We start from the raw sequence: 14,054 nt of genomic DNA on the forward strand, positions 1-14,054 counted from the left end.
CAAGCATGAGTATTACAGCAGGGCACATGGAAGCCCACAGTGTGGTCTGGTACTGGTTCAAGAACATTTTCTGACAGGATACTGAAAACAGTTTCTGTTTGTCTCCTTTTCTAGAATTCTGTGTGTTGCCTTTTATCTTTGCCATTTCTTTTCCAGCTTAACAGACTACAAAAAATCTGCTCTCACCCCGTCAAGACTTTATTTCCCACAATACCTTGCCCACTTGGGTTATTTTCTACTTTTGCAAGTGTGTTAATTAGATAACATACAAAGCATTATTGGAATGGAGTCTTGGCTGGACAAGTGCTGACTACTAATACCGTGTTTCAATAGTACAAGTAGTCAGGGGGAAAAGATAAGGGTATAGTAAAGATAATAAAAACCATTATTATCATCCTTATTTAAATATAGTGTCTACATTCAGAAGTGCTTTACAGGCATTATACATCATTCACTTCAGTCACTTCCACCCAGGCCTGCACTGGCAATGTGTGGATTCTGGTCACAATTTGCCTTATGGCTGGTAAAAGCGCTGAGCCTAACTGCATCTACAGACAAGTTTCAGTATAAATTTGGCTTATCGGTCGAATTATCAACAATTTTCAAAAAGTGTATATGACATAGTAAGGAGTCAAGCACATACCCCCTTCCCCACCCACTCTACACAGATGCAGGACTTCAGCTTGTCCCCTGCTCCCCTTCCATCTCCCAATCCTGTAGCACTCACAATTAGAATGCGCAATCAAACCAAAATGAGTCAATGCATAGGAAACATATACTTACAGCCATGGACTATACCTTGAATGAGAGGGATATATCGAGCCAGCAGTTTAGCTCTCTTCTTCTCATAGCCTTTCTGAGTGATGTCACCTTAAAGATACAAGAGCAAAGGGCACTGTAAGTCACATTTGGAATATTGCTGCACTATATTACTAGAACTATAAACATATCTCTATATAATAAGCTTTGCTAAATAGTAACTTGGGAACAGGTCATCCCTCTATAGCTGACAAATCCATTTATTGGGCTGGTGGGGAGCTGTTTGGGCCTCTGTGTACTTAAAATGTCAGGGCCTATTCTGTATCCCAGTCCGGCAGGAAAGGGTGACAGGGGGACTTGGACCACTGGTCTGCTCCCTCTATAGTTGTAGAGGCTATAGTACAGTACAGTCCCTTTGGTGTTTTCTGGATTTGGTGCATCAGTGCATTGGTCCTAGTCTTATCTTGTTCCATGCTGAACTGATGGATTCTGGGACTCGACGTCCCTCTGCTTTTCATGGTGGGCCTTGCACAGATTCTCTTGAAAGCAGAGGCACTACAAGTCCCAGAATCCATTACTTCAACAGTGAACTAAGTAAGGGGGAGGCTGATAGCCTGCCTGAGGGGGTGGGGAAATGGTCCCCGAGAGTCACAGGCAGGCTGACATTATTCCCTAGACTAAAAGGAAACTATTAGTCAGTTTAAAAATAGATAATTATTTATGTATCTTTGTTTAAGTTTCAAGTTTTATTGTCATATACAAATAACAATAAAGCATCATTACTGTAATGAAATTTTTTGACCCGTGTTCCTCCCAACTTTACATAGACAAAAACCAAAAAAAAATACAAAATATTAAATATAATAATATAATTTGGCAGTTCACATAGCATTTCTTCACTTTTTTATGTAAATGAGTTTGTCAAAAAGGGTTTTTTACTCTTTAAATGCCTACTCTTAGAATAACGAACTTTTTAACTAGGCTAAGTTATCATCATCATCAGTCTCTTCCTGCTTCGTCTCTGCCTTGCAATATTCAGTCCCTTCTAGGGATGCCGACCGAACCCCCGAATCCATGTTAAGGGAATACTGAACCGAATCCCAATTAGCATATGCTACTTAGGATTTGGAAAGTTTAAATGTTAAAAATTTTACACTTCCATGTTTATGCGGTGACATTAACCATTCCAAATCCTATATGCCATATGCTAATTAGGATTCAGATTCGGTTCGGCCAGGACCGTGGATTTGGCCAAATCTGAACCCTGACAAAAAAAGCTGAATCCTGGATTCGGTGCATCCCTAGTCCCTTCACTAGATATTGAGTGCAACCCAAAAACACAACAAACAAAATGAATCAATATAATAACTGCAAGATCTCAGTTTTCCTTTAACCAGAGCTACCTTGTTTTATATTTAGATAATAAAGGGAACTAGAAAAAAATCTTATATTACATAGAGTGTTGGGAGCAATGTAACGGTATCCATTGTGGTATCACTTATTGCAAGGAATAAATTGGTCAGGCAAACCTGCAGCAGCTGCTGAACTCTATGGTGATGTCACACATGAATTAAAAGAAACACTGCAATTTTGTAAGGGTTCAGTTCAGAGTATCCAGCCTGCCAATTCATCTTGTGCTATCATACAACAATTAACTTAGTCAGCTGGGTCATCACGCCTGTATTATATAGATCAATGTTCTGCCATTTGTAACAACGCAAATATCAACACCCATTTTGTATTAATAAATAAATATAAACATTCCAAAAATATATGGGTTTCAGGGATTTTCGTACTGTAGAGGGTCTTAGGACACATATTTTACAGGCTACATCATTTGGTAAACCTAAGCTGGGTACTTGGTAAACCTATCCAGCTGTTCATTGGACCCCTGGTCCAATTTAGGGTATTTTATCTTGGTGCTAAGTAGGAGATTAGATTTTGAGGCGAAATTGAAGTTTTGATGTGTTTTTCAAAAATATCAGCAGTACCAGTAGATCACTTTAAGGTTTCTGGTAGACCTTGAGGTAGAATGCAGTGGGATGACATCCCGCCACTTCATTTCCCCCCCAGCATACTGGAGCTTATGAATGCAGCCGCTCAAGCCATCCGTCTTTGTAGTTTCATCCCAGTATAGAAGATTGTCCCCACCGAGCCGCTGTATATATTTGTTCCCACTTTATATATGTTTCTGTGTGCAGACTACAAAGTGGGCCATGAAGAAGGGAAATAAAAACCATTACAATCCTTTCACATTAAACTTGAAGTTGGTATTTGAATAATGTAATGTGGGCATTAAATGTGAATTTGGCACTGCATTTATATATTACTGTGTGCATTTGCTTATTGCGCCAAATGATAGACGTTGCACTATTTTAACCGTAGTAGATCTCAAGATGGAGACCAGGTGGCAAGAGTAGATCACAGGGTGACAAAGTCTGGGCATCCCTGTCTTAAAACATAGTGAGAATTTTTTTTTGTTTTGTTTTTTTACTTTCTTTTGTCTTCCAAACCATTTCTATGGGGAAGCATGCACAATGTAAGGCAGCTCCATAGTTACACTATGCTCTCTGGGCATATTAGACAGTAGAAAAGCAGAACTGAACAGAGGGGAGAGAAGACTACACAACACTCCCCTCAGGGGTTTAATTTAAGGCACTGAACACCTCTGTGTTGCCAGGAAGCTTATCTCAAGAGATCCTGCAGAAGGCAGAGCCGACAAGAGAAAAGCTGCAAAATCAGCTCTGTAATAGGATTCTGAGACTTCAAATGGCACATAAACAGCTGCCACATACTGTGGGCATTTCACTGTGGACAAACAGTGAGCAATCGGCAGGGCCTTGTTATGGCACCCCCAGCTGGAGAAGCCTTGCCCCCGGCAAAAGCATCACCAGCACTACACAAAAGTCCGGAACCCTGTGGATAAGGATTGTGTAGGATTCTGCAGTCACCGGGTACATTCATTTCAGGCATTCTCTTTGTTGAATTCCATATGGAAGGAAACAATACATACTAGCTGCCTTCTACCAACACAACTGCTCAATTAGGTCATTGAGCAAGTATCTGTATCCCATAAAGTGTGTTTTTTATGAGTTATATATTAGTTCAGATCTAGTTTTGAGAGGTGAATATAAATACTAAATTTAATTTTACATAAACGTGTTGTTGTAACCGGACAAGATGATCTAAGGTGTAACTGGAACATTGTCTTTACCCATAGCTTCCCTTATTGAATGCCAATTTGATACAGATCTGATGCAAATTCATTTTTATTCCTCAATACACATGGGATTATTGCAGGGTGTTGCACATGATATTCCTAATAGCACATAATATTCCTAATAGCAACAGGACTAGAAATCAAATAAAGCTTAGGGGTTACTGAGCTTTTCTTGACATAAACACAATTACATCTTTAATATTCAAATTACTCAAATGCGCTGCTCTTTCAATCTCAAACTCTTTACTGTGTATAATTGCCTAAATCGTTTTCACAGGGAGTGACACTTAAAGGGACAGTACAACCCCCTTTTGCAACATGAGTGCACTGAATAGGGCTTGTGCTAAACATACTTTTTGCCTACTGTTTTAATCACAAAAAATTGTTTTTGTTATGTCTTGAGCTAAACAGGGAAAATTAAAGTTCTCCATGTTTGGCCCTTGCTAGATATATAATTAGATTACTAATGCACACATAATCCCCCTGCATATTGGTTTTCTGTTTAACAGAAGCCAAAAAAATAAGTCAAACAAAGGGGATTAGGATCCTTTATACAGAGCTAATAATCTTTAGGTAAATTTACAGTTAATAATTATACTTACATATTAATAATTAATAGTAAGAAAGGCAGTGTTGAAGCCAAATAATACCCTGTTACTGCTTTATATTAAAATGATGAAACGTGCTGTTAAAAAAAAATGAAAATAGGAAGAAGGTATTGCCAATATAAATTCTATTTATGCTGATAATACTTGGAAAAGGTACCCCTTTAAAAACAAGCCCCAATGAGAATTGTCTGAAAGCAAAAGCACCAGTGTAAAATGTGTGGTGCTGCTATATTTCATTTCATTGTGGCCAATGCTGTGTGGTTTCTGTGTTTGTATAGGGTAAGTAAATGGGTGGCAGGTAAAATTCTCAAAGCACTGAATACTGATACCAGTACCACAACACTATACTCCATGCTAAATCAGTCATTTTCATCCTTTATTGTATATTATGAAAGGTAATGGGACACAGGGTGTTAGAAGAGATCACATGCCGTATGTGAATTCCCATTAACTTGAATAGAAAGCACTGCAGATCATCCCTATCCCAACATTATCACCTGTACAGAGAAAACTTGCACTCAGAGGTACCACTCTGATCAACCTACAAGCTGCAGCCCTAATGCAAGCCTTCAATCATCATTTCTACAAGTGAAAACATCTATCATTTTGCTATGTTGGCAAATATATATCTAAAAAAAAAATTATATATATATGAGCACAGTTTGGTGCTCGAAACGTCGGATTTTTTTCAATAAACCTTTTTGTTTTTTCTATAAAGTCCCTATGTGTGCGGTACTCTGTCTGTCTATTGAATTGTTTGACCAGCACCAAGGGCATTTGCTTCATTTAAAGGGTGTGCTCCTTTTTTGTTTCTGTATATATATATATATATATATATATATATATATATATATATATATATATATAAAAGCAGGAAGAATTTGATGACACATAAAGAGGGAGTCATACTGATTATGCCATTGGCCCCATAAACAGCAGGGGGTATAGATGTGTAGATAAATGACTTGCAATTAATTTCTTTGTGAAACACAAATATTAAACTGATTTTAAATTGCCTCAGTCTGTCCAGCTACACTGTAAAATGCTGTATATGTGCAAGCTGTACTGTGAGCAAACAATGTAGTGAACACTGAAGGGGGGCTTCAGCTCAGTCTATTGGCAAACTTCTTCCCCTTCCTGCCCCTTACTCAAAGCTGCAGACGTGGGCAGCATAAAGGCCTCCATTCCCAGTACCCCAGCTGAACCGACAGCCCTGCACCTATGTACAAAAATATTGAGGCTATTGGTAAGTGCAAAATGATGTATTTATGCCCTTAAACCCAGTTTGTTCTATCCTCGGCCTCGGCTATAGGTCAGTACGTGGCAGGCAAGTGCATACCTGGGATAAAGCATGGCCATGCCAGGCCAATCCTCACAGAAACCAGGAATAAGCTTCCAGCGCCAGGATGATCAGCAGATTTGTGGGATCGCAGCCCTGTCCTCAGTGCACTACAATCACATCCCTTTGTTCCTTTCTGAATAGAAGCCAGGGAGATGCTCTCTCCACCCCACTGAGTGAGATTAACCCATTACTCACTCTATGCTGCTTCTTCTCCACCCATTTATGAACTAACCCCCAAGCACAGCGGAGCTGCCGTGGCACAGCTGATCCCCATGGTAGGCAGCAGCCTCTCCCATGGCAGAGGTCAGGACCCTTACATGACAAATCACATTGTAATTATATAGAAATCTTATCAGCCAAATCTGATCACTTCTAAAACATTCGACCACATCATACGCTCTAATGACACATCCGGTATTAATTCTGAAACAGTGGCCTATCACATGGGGGGGGGGGGGGGGGGGGGGAGTCCACCTTAAAAGATTCTTGTTTAAGGCATGTCCGGAGGCTTTGCTGAATAGAACTCCCTGGATTCTCAGACAGCAAAGTCACATGAAGTCACTTTCCATTAGGCACTGATTCCTTCCCCCTCCAGCACAATGACTACAACCAGTTCCATCTTTGCAGGCATAGCCCCCTATTCATGGGCATGAGTGGGTGTTCCCATAGCACAAAGCAGTGGTCCTATTTATGGAGAGAAAGAGTATAATTCTTCCATCTAACTAGACTTTGGATCATCCTAAAATACGAAGCCACAGCTCTTAGCTCTATGCATCATGGGAATGATAAATGCCCAGGGCTACGTAAAATAACAGAGAAAGCCAAGCTTACAAATTATAACTGCAGCTCCCCCATGTAATAATGAATTAATGTTACCCACATAGCACGTGTTACCAGAAGATATTCCCTGCCTAATAAAGTCTACGGGAATACTCCTTGGCCACTCTATCTAGGGCCCTTCTATAAAAGTCTGAGCGACTCCCCTGCCTTCCCAGAGAACTGACTATCAGAAAGCTTATAATGAGTGTAACAGCTGTTATCACGGCTCTCTCAAACCCTGGAACAAGATCAATCAAATAACAAAAGCCTCCGAAGCTCATTAAGGAGCTCATTTTAAATTAAATTAGAAAACAACATATGATAGTTACAGTCCCTCGAAAATACATAAACCTATACACATACACATACAGTAGCCACATCACAAGCTCCAAGTCTGCCATACGAGTCCATAGGAGGGTTCTTTAAATTTTCAAGGCTACCATATTTTAGGAAATATACCCAATAATGGGATTTTGTTAAGGGGCTTACAGACAATTTATTATGCATTTTTGGTTTGATCCTCCAAGAAGCTAAACAGCAGGCCTTTATCCTCTTGTGCTAATTTGGGATTTACACACTTATGCAAATTCAATGCATGTATGGCTTTACTGTGCTTAGCGGGCATGTGACATTCATACTGTTGCTTCGCTCGCGCGAGAGCTTATGCATCAAAATTGCAGAAAATAGCAATCTAAGGGTTTTGGCAAAAGTCTACTTTCATGAACATATTACATTGTTACATTGTACTTTCTTGACATTTCAGGTGCTAAAATTCAGGAGAGTAAAAGTGGAAAAAGGAGGGTGTATGGTTTGATATATGGAGAATGCCATAGAAAACACAAGGGAGTTTTTACTCATTGGTTTAAATGCAAAAAGATAAAGAGAGAAATAAAAAGATGGCAGGTTTGGGACCAATTATCCAGAATGCTCGAAATCTAGAGTTTTTTAGATAAGGGACCCATAATTTTTATATATGTTTGTGTAACTGGGACTTATATATTGTGAGCCCTACGTTTAAATCTAATATGCCAGAGACAATCAAAGCAGGTTCTATCCTTGCCCATTATAATAAAAATAAATATTATGTACGAGTGTGTGGCACGCAGCTAAAACAGGCAGAATAAATTCAAATCAATACAAAGTGACATTGTACACAAACATTCAGTGAATAAACACCGCCAAAGCAGAAACGGAATGGCTGAATGCCGGGGTCGGCCACACTGTACACATCTGATTTGACTGTATTGTCCTGGTTTAATGAAATGTAACTAAAGAATCAATTTCAGCCCCCTCCTGAAGCAGAGCCATGTGAATCTCCAGTTGGGATGGACTTCTCTGCTGCCTGAATAGTGCGTGTGAAAATCAATATGCTGGCTTTGCAAAATTTAATTAATGCACATCAAAGGACAAGGAAAGGTTATTTCACTGGGGTGTGCCAAAAATGTTAGGCACCCCCCAGTGAAATAAGACTTAGTTTTTCCCTAGAGCCATTGCTTCTTTTTGAGTACATACAGTACATTAATCCAAATATTATAAATAACCCCCCTTATGTGTGTACCTGGAAGTTGCCAATTGGGAAGACTGGCACTGACCCAGCTGGGGCACTTGCTCAATATGTGCATGCTAGTGCCCCACCATGATTGCCCAACTGGGAGCTCCCTTCTGGTGCAGGTGACTTATTGCTCCCAGGTGCCAATTTTTTGGGAAAAAAAAATGAATGTTTCCCCCAACTAGACATGCTAGAAGGCATTTAAATGCATTAGATTTCTAGTATCTAAGTTTAGCGTAAAACCATGAAAGTGTAAGGGTTTCCATGAACACAGCAGAAGGGAACCGAGAGCATTTAACTTGTGACGTTTCCATAGACTGCCCATACACGTGTTTCATTCAAGCAACAGAGTGAATAGTTACAGTATCCCATTCTGGGGGATGCTTTGTAACTAAGGTATTCTATTGGAATCCTAAATTGTTTTGTTTGTGACACAAAGCTGCACTAATGTAGCCTGCTTTCACTACAACAAAACTCACTATGTAGCCATTTCTCCTGCTTGCACAACCTTTGTGTAACAGTTTCAATACACTGCCTGCCTGCACACCAAATCACTTCTGCACTGCACTGATCCTCTTTATAGTTTGAGAATCCCATTATAATCAACTGGTAATAACACAATCATAATGTGTAATCTAAGCACACTTTCAATTGGTCTTTACTTTTTATTGCTTGTGTTTTCCATTGTTTGTATTTCTGTTTTGCCTTTTTCCATCAAACAGATTTATCCATTATTTTTCAGACCCTCTCCTTTCAGTTTGTCTCTGGAAAAAAAGGCATGACCCTAACAGCAAGGCAGCAATATATAAATGCAGCTGCATTGTCAGCTTATTGGCCGATTTTCCTGTCCAATCAGGGAAATACCAATCAGGGGAAAAAATTCTACTTATAGCTAAAGATTTCTAGAGAAGGCTTATTTGCCTTTTAGTGGAAGATGAGACTCAGGCTAGTGGCACATATCATATTTTCTGACAGACATGGCACCATGGGGCAGATTTCAATATAGAAATGCTAAACTATAAATGTTCACACCAAAATCTACTCTGTGAACACACTGATGGGCAAACAAGGGATGGACAAGAGCATATCAGCCTATATTGTACAGGCGTATCTATGAGATGTGCGGCACTAGCCTTTATCCTGCTTGGCATTGCCCTACTTGTTGCCTAACTGTTGGATAATTTTAGTGTATTGCTAGCTTTAGGTCGGGATGCCCTTTATGCTCTCCTAGTCATGGAACACAAGCCAGATTACTGAAACTCTTTTACATGGTATTTCTGTGTATTTTTTTTATAAACTTTTTTATGTGATAAAGGAGTCAAAACCAGACTTTGAAACTAAAGGGAGGCTCTGCTCCTGATGAAAAACTGGAATTTTATCTCCATGCTGTGTTCTTAAGTTTTCTATGTCCACTGGTAAATCGTGAACTCAGAATTCTCTGTAATAATAAAACAGTACCTTGTACTTGATGGTAACTAAGCTGCATGAATCTATTGTGGTGAAAAAACATTTTTTAAGTAGATAAGTAGATTTCTAGAATGGTGATCCAAACTACAGAAAGACCTCTTACAAAGAAAAAACCATATCCAAGCATTCTGTGTAACAGAACCCACACCTGTATCTCTACTCCTGAAACTACACAAAAAAAATCCCACATACAGTTTCTAGCTGAACTGTTTCATTCAGTAAATTATTTATGATACAAATCTTTAAAATATTTTTGGCACATTTATGTGCCATTGGCTAGCGGGGGTCTGCATATTTGTATAAACAACTAAAAGATTTAATTCTTCCTTGAATCGGAGTTGACCCCTATGATCAGACAGGACTTAAAAAGGTCAGAAGTCTCCATATGGTGTCTGGTCACAACCTCGAAAACATGGCTGCTTAGAAACAAAGATGGAAGTTAATCTGACAGAAATCAATATTTCTTACAAAGTAATGATGCCTGCAAGGGAGCCATAACAATGACTTCAATTGTCCCCTACACTGAAACACATCAGTGCCACACTAGTCTAACATTAATGCACAATGCTTTCATCAAAGCAGCAGTAACATGAACATTCAAGTTATTTTTGTTAAGAAAAAAATACGGGAATTAGTCCTGGAAATGCGTTTCAGGTATTTATAAGGGCAACTTTTAACAGCCATTGCTTATTTAACTGCTTCCACAGCAGGGTTTGGGGCTGAAAAGAAAGATAAGTGAGACAATATAGAATCACTGTTTGATCAAACTTTGGCTAGAAATTACATATTTAAATAAGAAAAATAAAAAATATTTTTATTGTGGGATAATTGCTATAAGGGTTTGCTAGGAGGACTAGTAAAACAATAAAATATACGAGGGCTCATTTACGTCCACCAGTGCAGTCGACAAAGTGCAATATTAAGCACAATTGCCCTACGTTTTCCTCAGAATTCCAGTGACATTGGGGTCACGGGGGGGGGGGGGGGTGATGCACTTGGTGCAATAGTGCTCTGCCCAATACAATTGTATCCGATTAATCACACAACTGCACATGCATTTTGTCACAAATCAGATGCAATTTAATGGAAGTCTATCTTCCATCATTTCTTGGGTTTGGCATTTTGGCATGCGAGTGACATTGGCGCCCAATTCTTCAGGTGCAAGTGTGCTGCGCCTACTGACACTAGGAATAAAGCAAACCCTTGAGCTACGGTCTGGACAGGAAGTGGCAGTAGCTCAAAGGTTTCCCTGGCGCAGCAGCTCTCTATTTGGAACGGAAGGCGGGAAAGACTAAATACAACTATATAGAAGTGCAAGGAGTGTATATTGATGCAATCACATTTAACGAAAGTAGTTTTACATGCAACTGACTGCAGGGAAATTTTGGGGACCACGCTGCACTTGTGAATCTAAATGAGCCCTATATTATACAGTAAAGAAGGGAGGGGTACATCTGTATAAAATATTGTTTCTATTGATGCACTGTTACTATACCCTTCCAGATTTGTTCTTTAGGGTCAACATATATGTATCAAATACTAATCAGGGCTATACCTTATGTGATTCTTAGGGTAAAAGTGACAGGCTGTAAACTTAAGTGTGCCATAAGCCTTTCTGTGAGAATTAAATAAATATTATCATATAAACAAAACTGGCAAGGGAGCATTCCTTAAAGCAGTCATAATGCCCGGTTGCCTGTTAGCAATAAAAGTATATAGAGTAAGTAAACAAAATGCTGCGCTTACTGGTCTTCAATAAAACAGCCAAAAGTCGATGTAATAGTATATGATTGTCAGGACTAAACGCGTTTTCGGTAATTATTCACATATATTTACTAGAACAACATGCATGGAAAGGTTTCTGCGAGGAAAGTCTTAAAAAAACTTGACGTTTTTGGATTGTTTGCGCGAAAATCCTGATTATTTCAAATTTTGCAGTATTTTCAGACAAAACCCAGCAAAATCTGTTAAGTTTTAAATGAAAAGAAAAAACATCAAGAAAAGGGAACAGACCTTTGCCATTGACTTCTAAGTTTAATCTGGCGAATTGTCAAGTCGCGAATTTTCAGCCGTTTAGATGCACAGTAAAACTCTGAAAAGTAGCAGTGTATTTTCTCTGCGACTTTTTAAAAAAAAAATAATAATAATAAATTTAATCGCCTTTAAAATTAAACATTGATGATAAGTAAACGAGCCCCCTAAAGCCTGACTTTCACCACTTCTTGAAGAGCCCAGTCTGCTAATAAAAATTGGTATCTATTGTAACAGAAATGAATATGCAGCTTTCAGTACCACTTGCCACCTCTTTGACCAAACAGCAAGAGAACAGTGCTGCTTGCTAGTAGGATGCAGACAAAACAGATTAAATTTAAAAAAAGAGAATTACATTCAAATGAAACAGTTTTGAGAAATAGGAATACCCTCTCCATGATTTTTGTGTTTTGGTTTCTAGTAAATACTCTGGTTTAAAGGGGTTGTGCACCTTAAAATTAAGTTCTAGTATGATGTCTTAAATTTTTATGTGGTTTTTAAAATAATTTAGCTTTTTGTTCAACTTTGAAGTTTGGAATTTCAGCATCTATCTGGTTCCTAGGGTATAAACTCCCCTAGCAATTAGGCAGTGGTTTGAATGAAAGACTGGAATATGAATAGGAAAGGGGCTTAAATAGAAAGGCAATAAAAAGTAACAATAGTTTTTTTTGTTTGTTTTTTTTCAATACCCCCATTTGAAAGCTGGAAAGAGTCAGAAGAGGAAAACAAATAGTTTAAATACTATACAAAAAAAATAAAGACCAGCTGAACAGTTGTTAAGATTCTGCCACTTCATAAAATACTTAAAGTTAACTTAAAGTTGAACTACCCATGTAACACAGATAGAAACAATTTTTGATCCTCACAGGGGTATTTGTCAAGGTCTTGGAGTTCCTTCAAGGATTTAACAGTTATAAAGCCCTGCGTACATAAGTAGCGCTTTATAAATAAAGATATACATACATACAGTGGTGTGAAAAACTATTTGCCCCCTTCCTGATTTCTTATTCTTTTGCATGTTTGTCACACAAAATGTTTCTGATCATCAAACACATTTAACTATTAGTCAAAGATAACACAAGTAAACACAAAATGCAGTTTTTAAATGAGGGTTTTTATTATTTAGGGAGAAAAAAAATCCAAACCTACATGGCCCTGTGTGAAAAAGTAATTGCCCCCTGAACCTAATAACTGGTTGGGCCACCCTTAGCAGCAATAACTGCAATCAAGCGTTTGCGATAACTTGCAACGAGTCTTTTACAGCGCTCTGGAGGAATTTTGGCCCACTCATCTTTGCAGAATTGTTGTAATTCAGCTTTATTTGAAGGTTTTCTAGCATGAACTGCCTTTTTAAGGTCATGCCACAACATCTCAATAGGATTCAGGTCAGGACTTTGACTAGGCCACTCCAAAGTCTTCATTTTGTTTTTCTTCAGCCATTCAGAGGTGGATTTGCTGGTGTGTTTTGGGTCATTGTCCTGCTGCAGCACCAAAGATCGCTTCAGCTTGAGTTGACGAAAAGATGGCCGGACATTCTCCTTCAGGATTTTTTGGTAGACAGTAGAATTCATGGTCCCATCTATCACAGCAAGCCTTCCAGGTCCTGAAGCAGCAAAACAACCCCAGACCATCACACTACCACCACCATATTTTACTGTTGGTATGATGTTCTTTTTCTGAAATGCTGTGTTACTTTTACGCCAGATGTAACGGGACACGCACCTTCCAAAAAGTTCAACTTTTGTCTTGTCGGTCCACAAGGTATTTTCCCAAAAGTCTTGGCAATCATTGAGATGTTTTTTAGCAAAATTGAGACGAGCCTTAATGTTCTTTTTGCTTAAAAGTGGTTTGCACCTTGGAAATCTGCCATGCAGGCCGTTTTTGCCCAGTCTCTTTCTTATGGTGGAGTCGTGAACACTGACCTTAATTGAGGCAAGTGAGGCCTGCAGTTCTTTAGATGTTGTCCTGGGGTCTTTTGTGGCCTCTCGGATGAGTTGTCTCTGCGCTCTTGGGGTAATTTTGGTCGGCCGGCCACTCCTGGGAAGGTTCACCACTGTTCCATGTTTTTGCCATTTGTGGATAATGGCTCTCACTGTGGTTCGCTGGAGTCCCAAAGCTTTAGAAATGGCTTTATAACCTTTACCAGACTGATAGATCTCAATTACTTTTGTTCTGATTTGTTCCTGAATTTCTTTGGATCTTGGCATGATGTCTAGCTTTTGAGGTGCTTTTGGTCTACTTCTCTGTGTCAGGTAGCTC

The 14,054-nt window shown here is 39.0% G+C and overlaps 1 protein-coding gene across 6 annotated transcripts in view; it reads right to left on the reverse strand.

Annotated features, from left to right (window-relative positions):
- dip2a (disco interacting protein 2 homolog A) overlaps positions 1–14,054 on the reverse strand; it is a 51,987-nt gene that overhangs the window by 25,441 nt on the left and 12,492 nt on the right. For 3 of the 6 annotated variants that reach the window (XM_012969940.3, XM_012969941.3, XM_031892453.1), the window contains exon 2: positions 799–870. In XM_012969940.3, the coding sequence (XP_012825394.1) occupies positions 799–870 (72 nt within the window). 6 annotated transcript variants of the gene reach the window in all.

This window comes from Xenopus tropicalis, chromosome 9 (genome assembly GCF_000004195.4).
Source record: "Xenopus tropicalis strain Nigerian chromosome 9, UCB_Xtro_10.0, whole genome shotgun sequence".
NCBI classification, from domain to species: Eukaryota; Metazoa; Chordata; class Amphibia; order Anura; family Pipidae; genus Xenopus; species Xenopus tropicalis.